The sequence below is a fragment of the Melozone crissalis genome, unplaced genomic scaffold (assembly GCF_028551555.1).
Source record: "Melozone crissalis strain CALT ecotype California unplaced genomic scaffold, PUWL_Pcris_2 ptg000014l_1, whole genome shotgun sequence".
Classification (NCBI taxonomy): Eukaryota; Metazoa; Chordata; class Aves; order Passeriformes; family Passerellidae; genus Melozone; species Melozone crissalis.
In genome coordinates, this window is record NW_026535792.1 from 699,674 (window position 1) to 714,090 (window position 14,417).

Sequence of the window (14,417 nt, forward strand, 5' to 3'; positions counted from 1 at the left end):
CCTGGCCCTAATGCAGCCCCCAGAGGGATGGAGGGATGGTTTTGTACCCGGAGGCTTTGGACGCAAGGTAGGATTTGTACGAGTTAGCAAGCGTTGCCTCTCGACTGCATTACCACGCCACAGGCTCGGACTGGTTTTATGTAAAAGATGTCACAGAACGGCACTTTTTCTAAAGAGAAGTTTGCTATTTTGTATGCTTGATAAGAAAGTACAGTATTGGAAATTAAAGGTGGACAGCTGATAATTGAGAAGTATGTCAATTAATTTTTTATGTATATTACCTGTTTACTTGTACAATTTTATTGTACAAATTACATGCAGCTTCATTTTCAAATGAGTCCTTAAAATAAGGAAAATCTTTTTAGCAAAACATTTAATTTTTGTATTTTTGATTTTAAAAGGCATGAGTTATGTCAACTTTTTCCAGTGTATTAATGAAGATTTTAACTTTTCATCAGGTTGAGTGTTTTCTTACTATATTATCTGTTGTGTATGTAGCTAGCACATGGTGTCACTGAACTGTTAAAACTTAGCATGTAGAGCAAGCCTGTTTTGTGGAAAATCCTTATTCATTAAAAACAAAATCATCATGGCAGATTTTCTGCAAAAAAAGTGAAAACATTTGCAATTCAGAATACTGATTTTTTTTGTATTTAAAGAAAGGTATTTTGCTTGCAGGAAAGAAATACTACAGATTCATTTTAATGAGAATCTTTTAAATGTATTTATCTTTAGGGCATCTGGGCATCTTTACGCTGTTTGTCTTATGTCTTTATTGAAATAAAATGTACAGAACATTACCTTTACATCTGCTTGGTGCAGCCGTGTCCCCTGGGCAGCTGATGGAGAGATGGATGGATGGACTCTGGAAGGCAGGGGCAGCTCGTGTGCAGCTGCCCCTTGCTTTGCAGCCGTTTCTCCCTTGTTCCTTGCGATGTAAATCTCAGTCTGAGGGGTTTCAGTTCCCTGGTGAAGCTTTGCCTAACGGGGGATTCCTCCCAGTTCTTCCACATCACACAAGTGCTGTGAAATTCCCGGATCTGCCAGAAGGAGCCCAGCTTTAGCTCACGGCCTTTTCCAGCTGTGGTGGGGTGTGCAGTGTTCCAGTGACATCTCCAGCTGTGGTGGGGTGTGCAGTGTTCCAGTGACGTCCCCAGGTTCTCTGTGGCCCCAGCCATGCCAGCAGTGCTTCCAGAGCTGAGGACACCAAAGGCACGTTGCACTTTGGAGCTGTGTGTGTGCTGTGCCCGTCAGACCCGCGAGGGAAACCCGAGTGTGAACGAGGGGATGTGCTTCTGCAGCGGTGACAGCGGGACTGACAGAGGTGCTTGGTGAACATCTTAAATATTCATATTTTCCTGTGCTGCCAGCCTGGTGTTCATCACTGAGCTCTGCACAGTGCCTCTGCCTCCTGCTGACCTCTCTGCTGTGAGGCAGAGTTTTCATCCGCAGGTTTTCTGTCCTGTTCATCTCCAGGTGGAGTTCCCTGTTCCTGTGCCCAGCTCTGGGTCAGGCTGTGTCCCCAAACCCCCCGTGCCTGGGGGGCTCAGCACGTGTGAGTGTGGCTCGTGCCCCCCAGCTGGATCACTGATTCCTTATGGAGTATGGTCTTGTCCTTGTGGAATGCATCACATCCTATTTCCAAAGCTCTGAACGATTTCCTCTGTGGTCTGTGCCGGGTTGTGGTGGCCTGTTTTCCGTGTCCCAGTGGATTCTGTTCCGTGTCACACCTCCCAGCCCTTCGGTGGCAGTACCTGTTCAGGCCTCTGCTTTCCCAGCCTCGGTGTTCCTGTTTCCCCCAGCTCGGATTGACCCCACCTGGCAATCCATTGCTTTGGATGTGGCAGGAAGGCTCAGTGTGCCCGGACCGGAGTGGGAATCCACCAAACCACCCTGCTGCCAGCGGGAGGCATCGGCCAAGGCACGGATGGGGTTTGGGAAGAGCCCTGAAATGTGGAACCGAGCCTGGCAGGGTGACAAGAGCCCTGCCAGCACCATCCCTGCCCTGCCCTGCCCTGCCAGCCCCAGGGCTGCAGTGGGGCCGCTGGAAATCACCGAGCCCCGGGGCAGGATGGACCCGCAGAGGAGGAGGAGATTTTGTTCTTGGTACCTGCAAAAATGTCGTTTGTACTGATGGGGCCCAATCTTGTAAAGTACCGATGGGAGGAGAAGCCCTGTGCTGTGGATTTCTGTTTCTTCAACAATCGTTTCTAGTCTACAGAAGCACAAAGATTTAATTAAATACTTATGCTCTGGATTCTGTTTTTATGATTTTTAGCTGATCTCATCCTTCACTGAGCCTCAAGTTTCTGTAAGTCAAGACATTGCTCCTGCCAGTTTTCAGCCTTGCAGTGGAAGAAGTCGTGTCTGTGTTTTACTGTCAAGGAAAAATTTAAATGTTCTGTGTAAATTCTTAGCATTCCAAATTAGGTATTCCAGTATTAACATATTCCAAATTACTGCACAATTCCTGGCAATTTTGTGATTATCTCCACAGCACCCTGAGGCTGTGAAACTGTAGATTTGGTGAGGATATCACTTATTTGAGCATTGACATTGTTGGAGCCGTCTGTTATTATTTATATTGTCTGGAAAATGGAGAAGAACGGGAAAAGGATGATAAATTTGGATGTCTCTATTTTTCCTTTGTGTTTTCCTAGACACGTGTGTGATTTGTACAGGCGTATACAGAGATCATTGATTTGGTGTACGAAAGACGTTTTAAATTTAATACCTTCAGACAAAATCTATCCTCCTTTTCCACTTCCTGGGGTTGCCACAGAAGCTGGGAGCGGGCAGTGCAGAGGTGAACAATTCCAGCTTTCCTCTGTTCGTGTTCCAGGACAGAGGGAAGGAGAGCCTGGCGGCCCGCTGTGGGTAAACCTGCGCGTGCCGTGCCCGAGCCCTGCCGGGACGGTACCGGGACGGTACCGGGATGGTGCCGGGATGGTACCGGTATGGTGGCGGCATGGTGCCGGGATGGTGGCGGCATGGTACCGGGATGGTGCCGGGATGGTGCCGGGATAGTGCCGGGATGGTGCCGGTATGGTGCCGGGATGGTGGCGGCATGGTACCGGGATGGACGGTACCGGGATGGTGCCGGGACAGTACCGGGATGTTGCCGGGATGGTGCCGGGATGGTGCCGGGATGGACGGTACCGGGATGGTGCCGGGACGGTACCGGGATGTTGCCGGTATGGTACCGGGATGGTGCCGGGATGGTACCGGGATGGTGCCGGGATAGTGCCAGGATGGTGCCGGTATGGTACCGGGATGGTGCCGGGATGGTACGGGGATGGTGCCGGGATGGTGCCGGTATGGTGCCGGGATAGTGCCGGGATGGTGCCCGGAGCGCGGCCTGGCCCGGCCCGGCCCGGCCCGGCTCCCTGCGCTCCGCTCCGCTCCACTCCCGGGCTGGGCGTGCGGCGGGGCCGGGGCGGCTCCCGCGGCTGCGGCTCGCGATAGCGCCGGGCGGGCGCTGCCCCGGGACAGGCCCGGGGGAGCGGGATGCCGGGCCCAGGGCCGATCCCGATCCCGTTCCCGATCCCGTTCCTTATCCCGATCCCGTTCCCGATCCCGTTCCCGATCCCGATCCCGTTCCTTATCCCGATCCCGTTCCCGATCCCGTTCCTTATCCCGTTCCCGATCCCGTTTCTTATCCCGATCCCGTTCCCGTTCCCGATCCCGATCCCGTTCCTTATCCCGTTCCTTATCTCGACCCCGACCCCGTTCCCGATCCCGATCCCGTTCCCGATTCCTGTCCCGGCCCCGCCCCCTCTCCCCGTTCCCGCCCCGTTCCCGCGCTGGCTCAGGCCCCACCTCCGGGGGCGTGTCCGGGGGCGGGGCGGGGTCAGTCCGCCGCCGTCCCGGCGTGCCCCGCGCGGCGCTGCCCGGCGGCCGCGGTCGGGGCAAGATGGCGGCGGAGGCGGCGGACTCGTGGGGTGGGTGCGGCGGGGCCGCGGGGCCCGGGGCCGGCGGGGGCCCCCCCGCGCCGCTCCCCGCCGCTCACCCGCGCTCCTCTCCCCACAGACGCCGACAGCTTCGAGGTGGTGGAGCCGGTGGCGAAGCGGCTGGTGCCGGGGGTGGCCGGGGACCGCTGGGCCGGCGAGGATGAGGAGGACGACGTGAAGGTGCGGCCGGGCGGGCCCCGCCGGGACCCCGCGGCGCGGCGGCTGCGGGGCCGCCGTGGGGGCGGCGGGGCGGGCGGGCCGCTGCCATATGGCGGCCGAGAGCGGGGCCGCGGGCCGGGGCGGGGGCTCGGGGCCCCGGCGGGCCGGGCCGGGCGGGTTGGCGCGGCCCCGGGCCGGGCTCGGGCCTCGGCGGGCGGCGGGGCCGGGCCGGACACCGCGGGGCTCCCGGGCACGGCGGCTCCGGCCGCGCGGCAGCGGCCCCGGCTCGGTCACGGTGACAAGGGGCAGTGGCAGGAGGCGCCGAGCCGCCCTGGCCGCAGCCGGTGCCGCTGCCCCGGGACGTGCGGCGCACGGAGGCTCGGACAGGCGCTCGGGAGCGGCGCCTCCCGCTCGCTGGGGATCCACCTGCTGCTCCCCAGCCGCTCCCCCGGCTGTGGGGCACTGTCCGCCGCTGTCTGCAGCCTGCCGGGCCCGGCACCGGAGTGGGGTGCGCTGGTGAGGCGCCGGGACGGGATTAATGACGGCTGTGCTGTGTCGGTGCTTCTGCTGCTCACCAGAAGCTTCTGTGCTCTGCCAGCGCGTCTTTTCCACCCGATTTTCCTGCTTCTCCAAGCGCCGCGAGGCGGGATCTTGCCGTGTTTCAGCGTGGTGTCTGCACGGCAGTGGGATAAAACGTGTGGATGATCATTGCTGGTGCTTTTGCAGGCAGAGCTCCCTCAAAGGCTCTTTGCTGCTGCCTCCATACTCATGTGGACAGTGCTAAGGGCTGCCCGGGAATGCACAAGGAGCACACCAGATGGGTTTCAAGGCCAGGCTGGACAGGGCTGGGAGCTGCCTGGGACCGTGGAAGGTGTCCCTGCCCAGAGCGCAGTGTGGAGCTGGGAGGTCTCTGAGGTCCCTGGGGACCCAAACCATCCCGGGGTTCTCTCAGTGGAATGAGGCAATTACAAAAGACCTTTTTGTTTCCTCCAGCCCTGGGACATTGTAACACTGGGTGAGGACTCAGGGTTGGTTTTGGGGACACTGTTACCAGAATCTCTGAAAAGCACCAGCAGTTTTTATTGGGGCTCAGGTGGAGTTCTTCCCATAAACAGTATGGAAAAAGTAGTTCATCTTTTAAGAACCCTGAAGTTGCCAGATTTCTGTGATTCTGTGTGTAACTTATCTTCTTAAATAGAATAGTAGCCCCAGCCCAGTGTCCCAGGTGTGACATTAGAGCAGCAGGACAAGGACAGGTGTGTGCACAGCAGTCCCAGGCACTGGGAATGAGTGTGGGCAGCGTGGAAGTGACACAGGTGTGTGTGATTGACACAGGTGTGTGAGATTGACAGCTCTGTGACTGACAGGTGTGCACAGACACCTGAGCTCAGGCTGTTTATGACATTTGGTTTTCCTCCTTCCTTAGAAAGTGAGAAGCTTTCCTGCTGGATAGAATGTGTCCAGGAGAGCTGGACCAGAGAGGTTCTCCAGGAACCACCTGAGGGGTCTCTGTCTGTTTAATGTAGGAACAAACATTGCCCACGTGGAATCCCAGAACGGTTTGGGTCGGAGGGGACCTTAAACCCCATCCAGTGCCACCCCTGCCATGGCAGGGACCCTTCCACTGCTCCAAACCCTGTCCAGCCTGGCCCTGGGCACTGCCAGGGATCCAGGGACAGCCCCAGCTGCTCTGGGAGTTCCATCCCAGCCTCTCCCCACCCTGCCAGAGAACAATCCCTTCCCAATATCTCATCCATCCCTGCCCTCTGGCACTGGGAAGACATTTTACATCTACACATAGTTTAATGCAGTTGCTTAACTATTTCCAAGGGTTTATGGGTTTAGTGCCAGAGCTGCATCTAGAGAGGATCCAGCAAGGAAAGGTGGTTTGTTTTGGTTTATTTTCCTTTGGTTTGCTCTTCCTGCCAGACTCCAAAGGCCCCTGCTCAGGCCCTGGATCCCTCAGTGTGAGGGCCCACATGGGGAAATCCCCACGTGAGGGAGATGACGTGGTCTAAAGTGGCAGCACAAAGTGTTTTCTGGCCACGGCTTTCCTAAGGCACCTCACATTGTGGAATGTGCTTTGTATCTGCAGATCTGTGTTTTGGAGGGTTTTTAAGTAGTGAACTTGCAGTCACTGTTAATTTGGGAAACGTCAACTTCCCGGGTTTAAAATTAGCACCTTTGGTAACAAAACTCCTCTCAGTGTTCCCCAGCACATGTTCCCCAGGAGTCAGGCCTGCTGCCAGGAATTTTCATCTATTGACTCAGGGCTGGCACAGCCAGAGCAGAGCAGCGCCTGCTCCATCCCAGAGCTCGGCTGGAGCTGGGAGCCAGTGCCCAGGCCCAGCCGCAGGGAGGATGTTCCTGGGGCAGTGAAGGACACAGAAACAGTGTTGAAATACTGGGGAATGAATGTGTTCTCTGGGAATTACTGTATCACTGCAAGGACACTGCACTGGGGCAGTTGGCTCTTCCTCCAAGAGAGCTCCCTGGAGTTTACAAACCAGGCAAGGCTGGCAGGATTTGGAATTCCTGGGTTATGAACCAGGCCTGGCTGTCAGGATTTGGTATTCCCTGGGTTTATAAACCAGGCAAGGCTGTCAGGATTTGGAATTCCTGGGTTATGAACCAGGCCTGGCTGTCAGGATTTGGAATTCCTGGGTTATGAACCAGGCCTGGCTGTCAGGATGGGGTTGATAGAGTCCTTGCCCCCGTGCCCTCTGTGAAGTGTCCCACGGGTGAATCCCTCGTGGCCAGGCTGCCCTTCCTCTGCAGTTGGCATCTGACTGTCAGCCTGGCCGGGCTGGGGCTGAGGCAGCTCCTCGGTGCTGAGTGGAGCTGTTTAAGCAGTGGGTGTAGCACAGTTAAAGAGATGTGAGCTATAATAATGCTGCTCCAAATTCAAGTCAGCTCCATGGAATGTGGCAGGGAAGCCGAGTCCCCTGCAGGTGCCAATTACCCGGGGTGAGCTGTGGAAGGGCTTGGTGTCTCCTTGCTTGGATCAGCACATCCCGGTGAGCGTGGGGCTCTGCACCCCTGCCTCTGCTGGGGCCTCCCAGAAAAGCCCTGCAGCCATGGGAAGCTTGTCCCAGCCCAGGAGAGGGGCCCTGGTGCTGTGGGACAGAGCAGCCTGTGCTGCTCTGGGCTGGGGGCTTCCGGCAGGGCTGTGCTGTGCCCATCCCTCAGGGATGTTCAGTGTCTCAAAATGCCAAAATGAGAATAAAGTCCTCTTTGTGCCAGTGGTGTTTGACTGTTTGTGACCTGGCTGTTGTAATTACTGACACCAGATGGTTGTTTGACCAAAACCTGCCTTTTTCATGGTAGGAACTGGCCCCAACCAGTGTGGACAGCTCCAAAAACCCCTGAGACACAGCTCCCATGGCTCCCTCACTCTGATACCAGATCAGTGGGTTTGTGGGCTCTGACGAGGTGACAGGTGACTGTAAAAGGATCTTCGCTGTTTTGCAGGATAACTGGGATGATGAGGAGGAAGAGGAGGAGGTGAAGGAGACAGAGGTAAAACAAGGTGAGACTTTAAGATAACCCCTGGCTCTGTATCAGCATGGGAACAGGCACTGTTTGTGTCTGGGGTGTGTGAGGATTGAACCTGAGCGGGGCTGGGTTTAACAGAAATGTCTGTAACTCTCTGCTCAGTCCCAGGAGCTGAGCTTCCAGTGTCTGTGGTTGTGTGGGGAGGAAAAATCATCAGATTTCTGAGAGCTGTGTTTGCTATTCCACTCTTTACAGAACCGAAAGTTTCAGAAAAAAAGAAAATAGCAGAAAAAATCAAAGAAAAAGAAAAGCTACAAAAGAAAAAGCAAGAGGAGCTTAAAAAAAGGGTAACTCCTGATTTCTTTTGGGTCACATAAAATTCAGAGGGTGGGTTTGATTTGGTTTTTTGGAGGTTGAGCAAGATCCGAAAAGGTCTTGACTCATCTGATAAACCAAACTTAGGTCTTGTACATGATCCCATCTGGGGCTGGGAGCTTTAATTCCTGCATAGTTTAACCAGCGATTGGATCAGTGTTATCCCATTCCTTTGTGTGCAGCAGTGATGGAACAGGCAGCAGTGGGAGTTTGTGTCTCTTCCCATTCCTTGTGAAATGAACAATTTATTGGGACTGTAGGAATGGGTCCCAGGTTTTCCATGTGCCCTGAGTGGAGGCAGCCGCGGGTGACGCAGTGGCTCTGGAGAAGGCACCATGTCTTTAACGTGCCACCTTCTCTGTGTGCCCTCCTGCAGTTAGAGGCACCTGAGGAACAGAAGGAGCTCACACCAGAAGAACAGTTGGCAGACAAACTACGGCTAAAGAAGTTGCAAGAGGAGTCAGACCTGGAGTTGGCAAAGGAAACCTTCGGTGAGTTAAAGCAGCAGGAAATAAATAAACCCCTGGGACCCTGCAAAACATGGGCAGGGTTTGGCTCTCAGCACGCAGAGTTGTGGCACCGAGAACAAAAAAATAGCAAAGATGCTGATGCACAGCAGCATTCCTCAAACTGGAAGAGTTTCCTTAATTATGGTGAATGATTCAGCTCATTGCTCAGGGGAGGTTGTCACAGAGCTTGGGGGGTGTGCACAGCTGCAAAGAACCAGCTGAGCTCGGCACTCAGGAGGCTGAGGCAGGAATTGTTTGAGGGAAAAGGGGCTTCCTTTCCTGGTGCAGGTTGTCCAGGGAACAGGAAGAGCTGGGTCAAATTACTGAGTTTGACTCAGCTTCAAAAATTGTTGGGCAGAGACTTTGGACAAGGGCATGGAGTGACAGAACAAGGGGGGATGGCTTTCCACTGACAGAGGGCAGTGTTAGGTGGGATATTGGGCAGGAATTGTTCCTTGTGAGGGCGGGCAGGCCCTGGCACAGGGTGCCCAGAGCAGCTGGGGCTGCCCTGGCAGTGCCCAAGATCAGGTTGGATAGACTTGGAGCAACCTGGGACAGTGGAAGGTGTCCCTGCCCTGCCAGGGTGGCACTGGATGGGGTTTAACCCTTCCAACCCAGACCATTCAGGGATCCTATGAAATTGCTGAGTTTTGCAGCAAACTTCCTTCCTTCTGTGAGGGCAGGGATCACCCTGGCTGTGGGGGAGCAGAGCTCAGGGAGGTGGGAGCTGAGCCCCCTTTAGGGCTCACATGGTCTCTGTGACACCCCTGCCTGTCCTGCAGGTGTAAATAGCACTTGTGGAATAGATGCCATGAACCCCTCTTCTAAAGACGACTTCACGGAATTTGGGAAGCTGCTCAAGGAGAAGATCACGCAGTACGAGAAGTCCCTACATTACGCCGGCTTTTTGGAGGCGCTGCTTCGGGACGTCTGTATTTCCTGTGAGTGCAGACAGCCCAGCCCTGCTGCCAGAGCAGGCTGCAGCTGGAGTGCAAAACGTGCTGTGCTAGTGCTCAGAGGGGATTGCTCTGGGAGTTTGGGCTAAATGAGGCACCGACCTGATTCCATTCCCACCAACTCCACCTAGGATCCTCTCCTCGTGCAAGAGTGCTCTTTCTGCACGTTGGTTAGAGACAGTTCCCTTAAATGTGTGAATTTTTATGCTGATCTAAATCCTGCATGTTTTTCTTGAAGCCATTTCTAAAATAATAATAAGAGTAAATTCTCTTAGGCAGATAATTTGAGTACCTCATTTAGAGGGAAACTACTACAAAATCAAGTTCATGTAATTCTGGAACTGCAGATTAACTGTTCTGGAATTCAGCATGTAACTCTACAGAGATGAAGTAATTTAAACTCCTATTCCCAGTGCCCTGGTGGCTGGAGCAGTGGCTGGGATGGCTCCCTGTGCTGTACCCAGTTGTCCTTCAGTGAGGGGTAACTCGATCCCAGCAGGAGCTGGCTACATCCATCATCCCAGCTGGCAGCTTCCATCTCAGGGGTTCCAGAGCTCCTAACAGGAGGGACTGCCAGCCTCTCGCACCATTTATTGATAAACAGAATAATTTATTGTTAATCCAGTGCTCCTTTTAATACATTTTACTGTATCTTACTGTCTCCATATTTAACTGTTCAAATGTCTCTGTAAGACCCTTGTGTTCAGTAACTTTATTTGCAAGTTTTACCTTCGACAAGGCTCAGGCTTCCAAGGAACCAGCTGGAATCCTTGTTGGGATTGTAAGGACCAGAACCACCCACTCTGTGTTCTGCTGATTTAAATCAAGTAATTGCCCATAGTTACACTAATGCTGATTTCTAGTTTTAGAGACTGTGGATGTTACTTAACTGCCTTATAAGAACAAAATTGATAAGGAATCTTTTTTTTTTCCTTTTTCTTCCCTGATGCAGTGGAGGTGGATGATTTGAAAAAGATCACAAACACTCTGACAGTATTATGCAGTGAAAAACAAAAACAAGAGAAGGTAAGGCTGGGGCTGTTCCTCAGGGATCACAGCCCCTGCTTGGGGCTCCCCTGCATTTATTAGTTACTTGTTGAGAGTCCAGGGGAAATAGGATGAAAGGCAAAGGAGGGCCAGGCTGTGGTGCAGGGAGCTGGGGACACCTGGAACTGTCACGGCTTTCCTAGGAAGAGAAAACGTGGGGTGGAAACCATCGGCAGGGCCACGCTCAGTGCAGGGGCTGTGGCTGCTCAGTGCCACTGGGCTGGGCCTGGCTGGGGTAATGGCAGAGCTCTGGGCTGTGCAATAACCACCCTTGTCCCCTTGGCACAGAATAAAGCCAAAAAGAAGAAAAAAGGTGTTGTGCCTGGCGGGGGGCTGAAGGCGACGATGAAAGACGACCTGGCCGACTACGGCGGCTACGACGGCGAGTACGTACAAGACTTTGAAGACTTCATGTGACATTTATCTCCCTTCTGTTGTCTTTCTGTTGCCCATAATCCCTTAAACATGTAGCACAACCTTTCTTCCTCTAAATTCTGCCAAATGCTACAATCAGAATTGCAGTATCTGTGTGCTGGGGCTGGAGGTGCCGGGTCCGGGTGGAAGCTCCGGGCGGGGGTAGAATGGAAAAGGTCTGTAAATTGCAGTTAAAAACCCAAAATTCTGATAATGGGCACTGCTGCTATTCATTGCAGCAGCCACTAAATCGGGGAGGAATTGGAACAAGGTGAAGGATTATAACCAGCACAGCTCCATGACATGGCCTTAACTGTCCCTGCTCCAGGGCCAGGGCTGAGCAAGAGCAGTTTGCAGCATGGGCAGGGTGTGCACGTAGAGTTCCAGTCGCTTTGTCTTGAGTTAGAGCTTGAGGATTTCAGTATTTTGGGAAGGGAACTGCTAACTTCAGTGTGAATACTGCACCTGGGAGCCTGTCCCCTGGGACAGCCGCTGCTCCAGAGCCTGACACCTGAACAGCACCTGGTGGGGCAGAGCAAGGCAAAACCCACTTGTGTCTCAAGGATGAAGTTTATTTAGTTCCAGTCATTTAAATTTCTACTAATGCAGCTGTCTGGGTTGGGTGTTCTTTAACAGTTAATTAAGGGGTTAAGTGTAAAAGAAAAAACCAAGCCACATGAATTCCTTGGGGCTCTCCTGGGTTGTGGTGGGTCTCTCACAACTCAGCCGTTTTCTTTCATTAAAAACCAAACTTGCTTAGCAAACTGCAGCAGTTCCTACAGTTGGGCAAATTGTTATGTTAACAATTACAACATCTGCAATGTTTTATAAAGCAACTAATTTAATAAAAATCACTATTGAGGACTTCACCAGGCTGGCCTTGGAGCACAGTTCTTTTTGGGGCCTGACAGGAAAAATACCTGAAAAGGGAGAGCTGCAAAGCTGAGCTGTGCTGGGAGTCTGCCCATGGCCTGGGCCTGGAAAGGAATTTTGATTTAATAACTGTAAAAATACATTTGCACTTGATTATTTCTTTTACTCCAAGACAGCAGAATTAGGAATGGGCTGTTTAAAGCCGTACAAGATTTTAGAAATCAGACTGGACTCAAAGAAGGCATTATTCTATTGGGTACCTGAAACCTGCAGTGATTCTGCTCATTCCACCGCCCTTGCCTGGCCATTCTGCACACCTGTTTCAGCCTCTTTGGATACAATTCCTGGGCTGCTCCCTCGCCTCTGCCCCTGATTTAAAGGGCTGCTGGATCTCTGCTTCACCCCCTACCTGGGCCAGTCAGTGTTTGCTGGTGACTCAAGTAATTTATAAACAATAGGATTTATTATACAAAACACAATTTCAGGTTAACACAGTCAGCATTTAACTACTTACAACTTTGTGCAGTTTTCTGGAGTAATTTTTACAGAGCAGCAGAGCCCTGTGAGCAGGCCATGGATAAAATCAGTGTAAAGCAGCAGTGAGCTGCAGCCTGTGCTGGGCTGGGATTCAGCTGGAGCTCAGTTGGATAAGAGGTCGTTGAGGCAGCAGCCAGTCTGAGGGTCCTTCAGCAGGGAGTTCACCACGTCATAGAACTTGTGGTCGTAGGCCAGCCTGTAGTAGGTGTAGATGTCCTCACAGTGGGTGAGGAACCGCTTCAGGTTCCTCAGGGCAGCATCAGCAGGGGGCTGCTGCTGTTTGACCCTGCAACAATTGCACATGGACTGAGACAGAACCTCCCCAGGCCCCTGAGCCTTGCTCTGGGCCTGCAAGAGTGGCATTTCAACAGGAGGTCGTACTCAACACCTACACTTGAATCTCCTGGTTGTTTACTTGCTCTGATTCATTTTAGGGATTTGCTCTGCCCAGCCCTGAGCTCCATCCTTGTCCAGCTCAAGGACGAGGCTGGATCAGAGTGACTTCCATGCTGGGCCAAGGACCAAGCCTACCAACAAATCCTTCCCTGGGAGGGTGGGCAGGCCCTGGCACAGGTGCCCAGAGCAGCTGAGGCAGTCCCTGGATCCCTGGAATGCCCAAGGCCAGGCTGGACAGGGCTTGGAGCAGCCTGGGACAATGGAAGATGTCCCTGCCATGGCAGGGGTGGCACTGGATGGGCTTTAAGGTCCCTTCCCACCCAAACCATTCTGGAGTTCTATCTCAAATCCATAACAGTTGGACAGTCGACCCCTTTCCCCCCTGTCAGGGCCCTGTGCAGGCAGAGCTGCAGAGCCTCACTCACTTCTTGGCCACCTCCTCGAAGAGGCCGGGCCGCAGCGGCCGCTGCTGCCGGAACTCCTCCAGGTACACAAAGTCCCCCCTGGTGATCACCTGCTGGAACAGGACCTCAGCCCAGTCCGGCAGGAACTCGTAGGCCTCGGCCACGATGGCTGCCTGCAGGGAGAGCAGGGACAGGAGGGGGATGGCACAGAGCGTGCCACAATGAGAACTCATGGCACAGAACGTTCCACACTGAGAGCTCATGGCACAGAACGTGCCATAATGAGAACTCGCTACTGGGGAGCTTCTGTTCCACCCAGCCCTTGCTGCTGTGAAATACAGGGTAACAAATACAGCGGAGAAATACAGGGAACAAAGCACTGTGAACAACCTTCCTCAGCCCCTAAACAGGGACACCTTCCACCACCCCAGACTGCCCCAAGCCTCATCCAGCCTGGCCTTGGGCACTGTCAGGGATCCAGGGGCAGCCCCGGCTGCTCTGGGCACCTGCGCCAGGACCTGCCCATCCTCCCAGGAACAATTCCCTCCCATTATCCCATCCAAGCCCCTCAGGAAGCCATTCCCTGTGTCCTGTCCCTCTATCCCACAGGATATAAGGCCGGGGTAACAGCCACAGGCTCTGAGGCCAGAAGGAGCTGAGCACTCGGGCACTGCAGTGCCCAAGTCGTTCCCGACACAGGAGCCCAAGGGAGCCCAGCTCACCTGGTAGAACCTGGGCAAGGCCAGGATGGCTCCTGGCAGCTCCTGCCTGCCCAGGTTGATGACCCTGGTGCTCTGCCCTGAGCCCAGGAAGTGCAGCTGCAGCGTGATGAGCCGCGTCTGGCGGCGGCAGCGCAGCGCCTGCCGCACGCACGAGTCCTGCAACAGAGCAGCTGAGAGCTTCCAGGGAGCCTGGGAGCACCCCTGAGAGAGCTCAGGGCCCTGCAGGGCCTGAGAGCAGCGACAGAGCACTGCAGCTTCACATTCACCATGTTCCATCGGCGTTAAACAAAGCTTCATTCCCACAAATACTTCCACCATAATTACGCTTGGGTTTAAACACTGTAATTGTTCTACCCTTGCTCGTTAAGCTCCTGGTCCCTGCCCTGACAGTGGGGAACACACCTGTAACTCAGGGTTTGTTAAAGCCTGAGCAGGGGCCAGCACAGCACACTCAGATACAGCCATGCTGCTGGTGCCAGGGGCTGCAGAGACACAGATCCCTTTTGCATCGGGCCCTGCACACCCTCCCCAGGGCAGCTCGGTGTGTTCTCCCAGCCCAGCCCACTCCTCACGTGCTCCA

The 14,417-nt window shown here is 54.0% G+C and overlaps 2 protein-coding genes across 2 annotated transcripts in view; one reads left to right on the top strand and one right to left on the bottom strand.

Annotated features, from left to right (window-relative positions):
* The first annotated feature begins 3,872 nt into the window (after nt 1-3,872).
* Nucleotides 3,873-11,774, top strand: EIF3J (eukaryotic translation initiation factor 3 subunit J). Its single transcript, XM_054272524.1, has 8 exons — nt 3,873-3,941; nt 4,030-4,130; nt 7,581-7,638; nt 7,860-7,951; nt 8,356-8,470; nt 9,271-9,429; nt 10,397-10,470; nt 10,780-11,774. Exons 1-8 carry the CDS (start codon nt 3,914-3,916, stop codon nt 10,906-10,908), a joined length of 756 nt encoding a protein of 251 aa, XP_054128499.1. The 5' UTR covers nt 3,873-3,913; the 3' UTR covers nt 10,909-11,774.
* A 445-nt stretch (nt 11,775-12,219) lies between these two features.
* The window catches only part of SPG11 (SPG11 vesicle trafficking associated, spatacsin), a 31,013-nt gene continuing 28,815 nt past the window's right edge, over nt 12,220-14,417 (bottom strand). The window contains exons 38-40 of the mRNA XM_054272525.1: nt 13,838-13,993; nt 13,137-13,288; nt 12,220-12,601 (exon numbers count right to left, since the gene is read on the bottom strand). Of these exons, the coding sequence (XP_054128500.1) occupies nt 12,418-12,601; nt 13,137-13,288; nt 13,838-13,993 (492 nt within the window). The 3' untranslated portion in view covers nt 12,220-12,417. The remainder of the gene's footprint in view (nt 12,602-13,136; nt 13,289-13,837; nt 13,994-14,417) is intronic.

What these genes read in the sequence shown, in the direction of transcription:
- EIF3J (XM_054272524.1), top strand. Translation starts at nt 3,914, where the DNA reads ATGGCGGCGGAGGCGGCGGACTCGTGGG. An exon ending in ATGAGGAGGACGACGTGAAG is followed by an intron (nt 4,131 to 7,580) that starts GTGCGGCCGGGC and finishes GCTGTTTTGCAG; the next exon opens with GATAACTGGGATGATGAGGA. An exon ending in GGAGACAGAGGTAAAACAAG is followed by an intron (nt 7,639 to 7,859) that starts GTGAGACTTTAA and finishes CACTCTTTACAG; the next exon opens with AACCGAAAGTTTCAGAAAAA.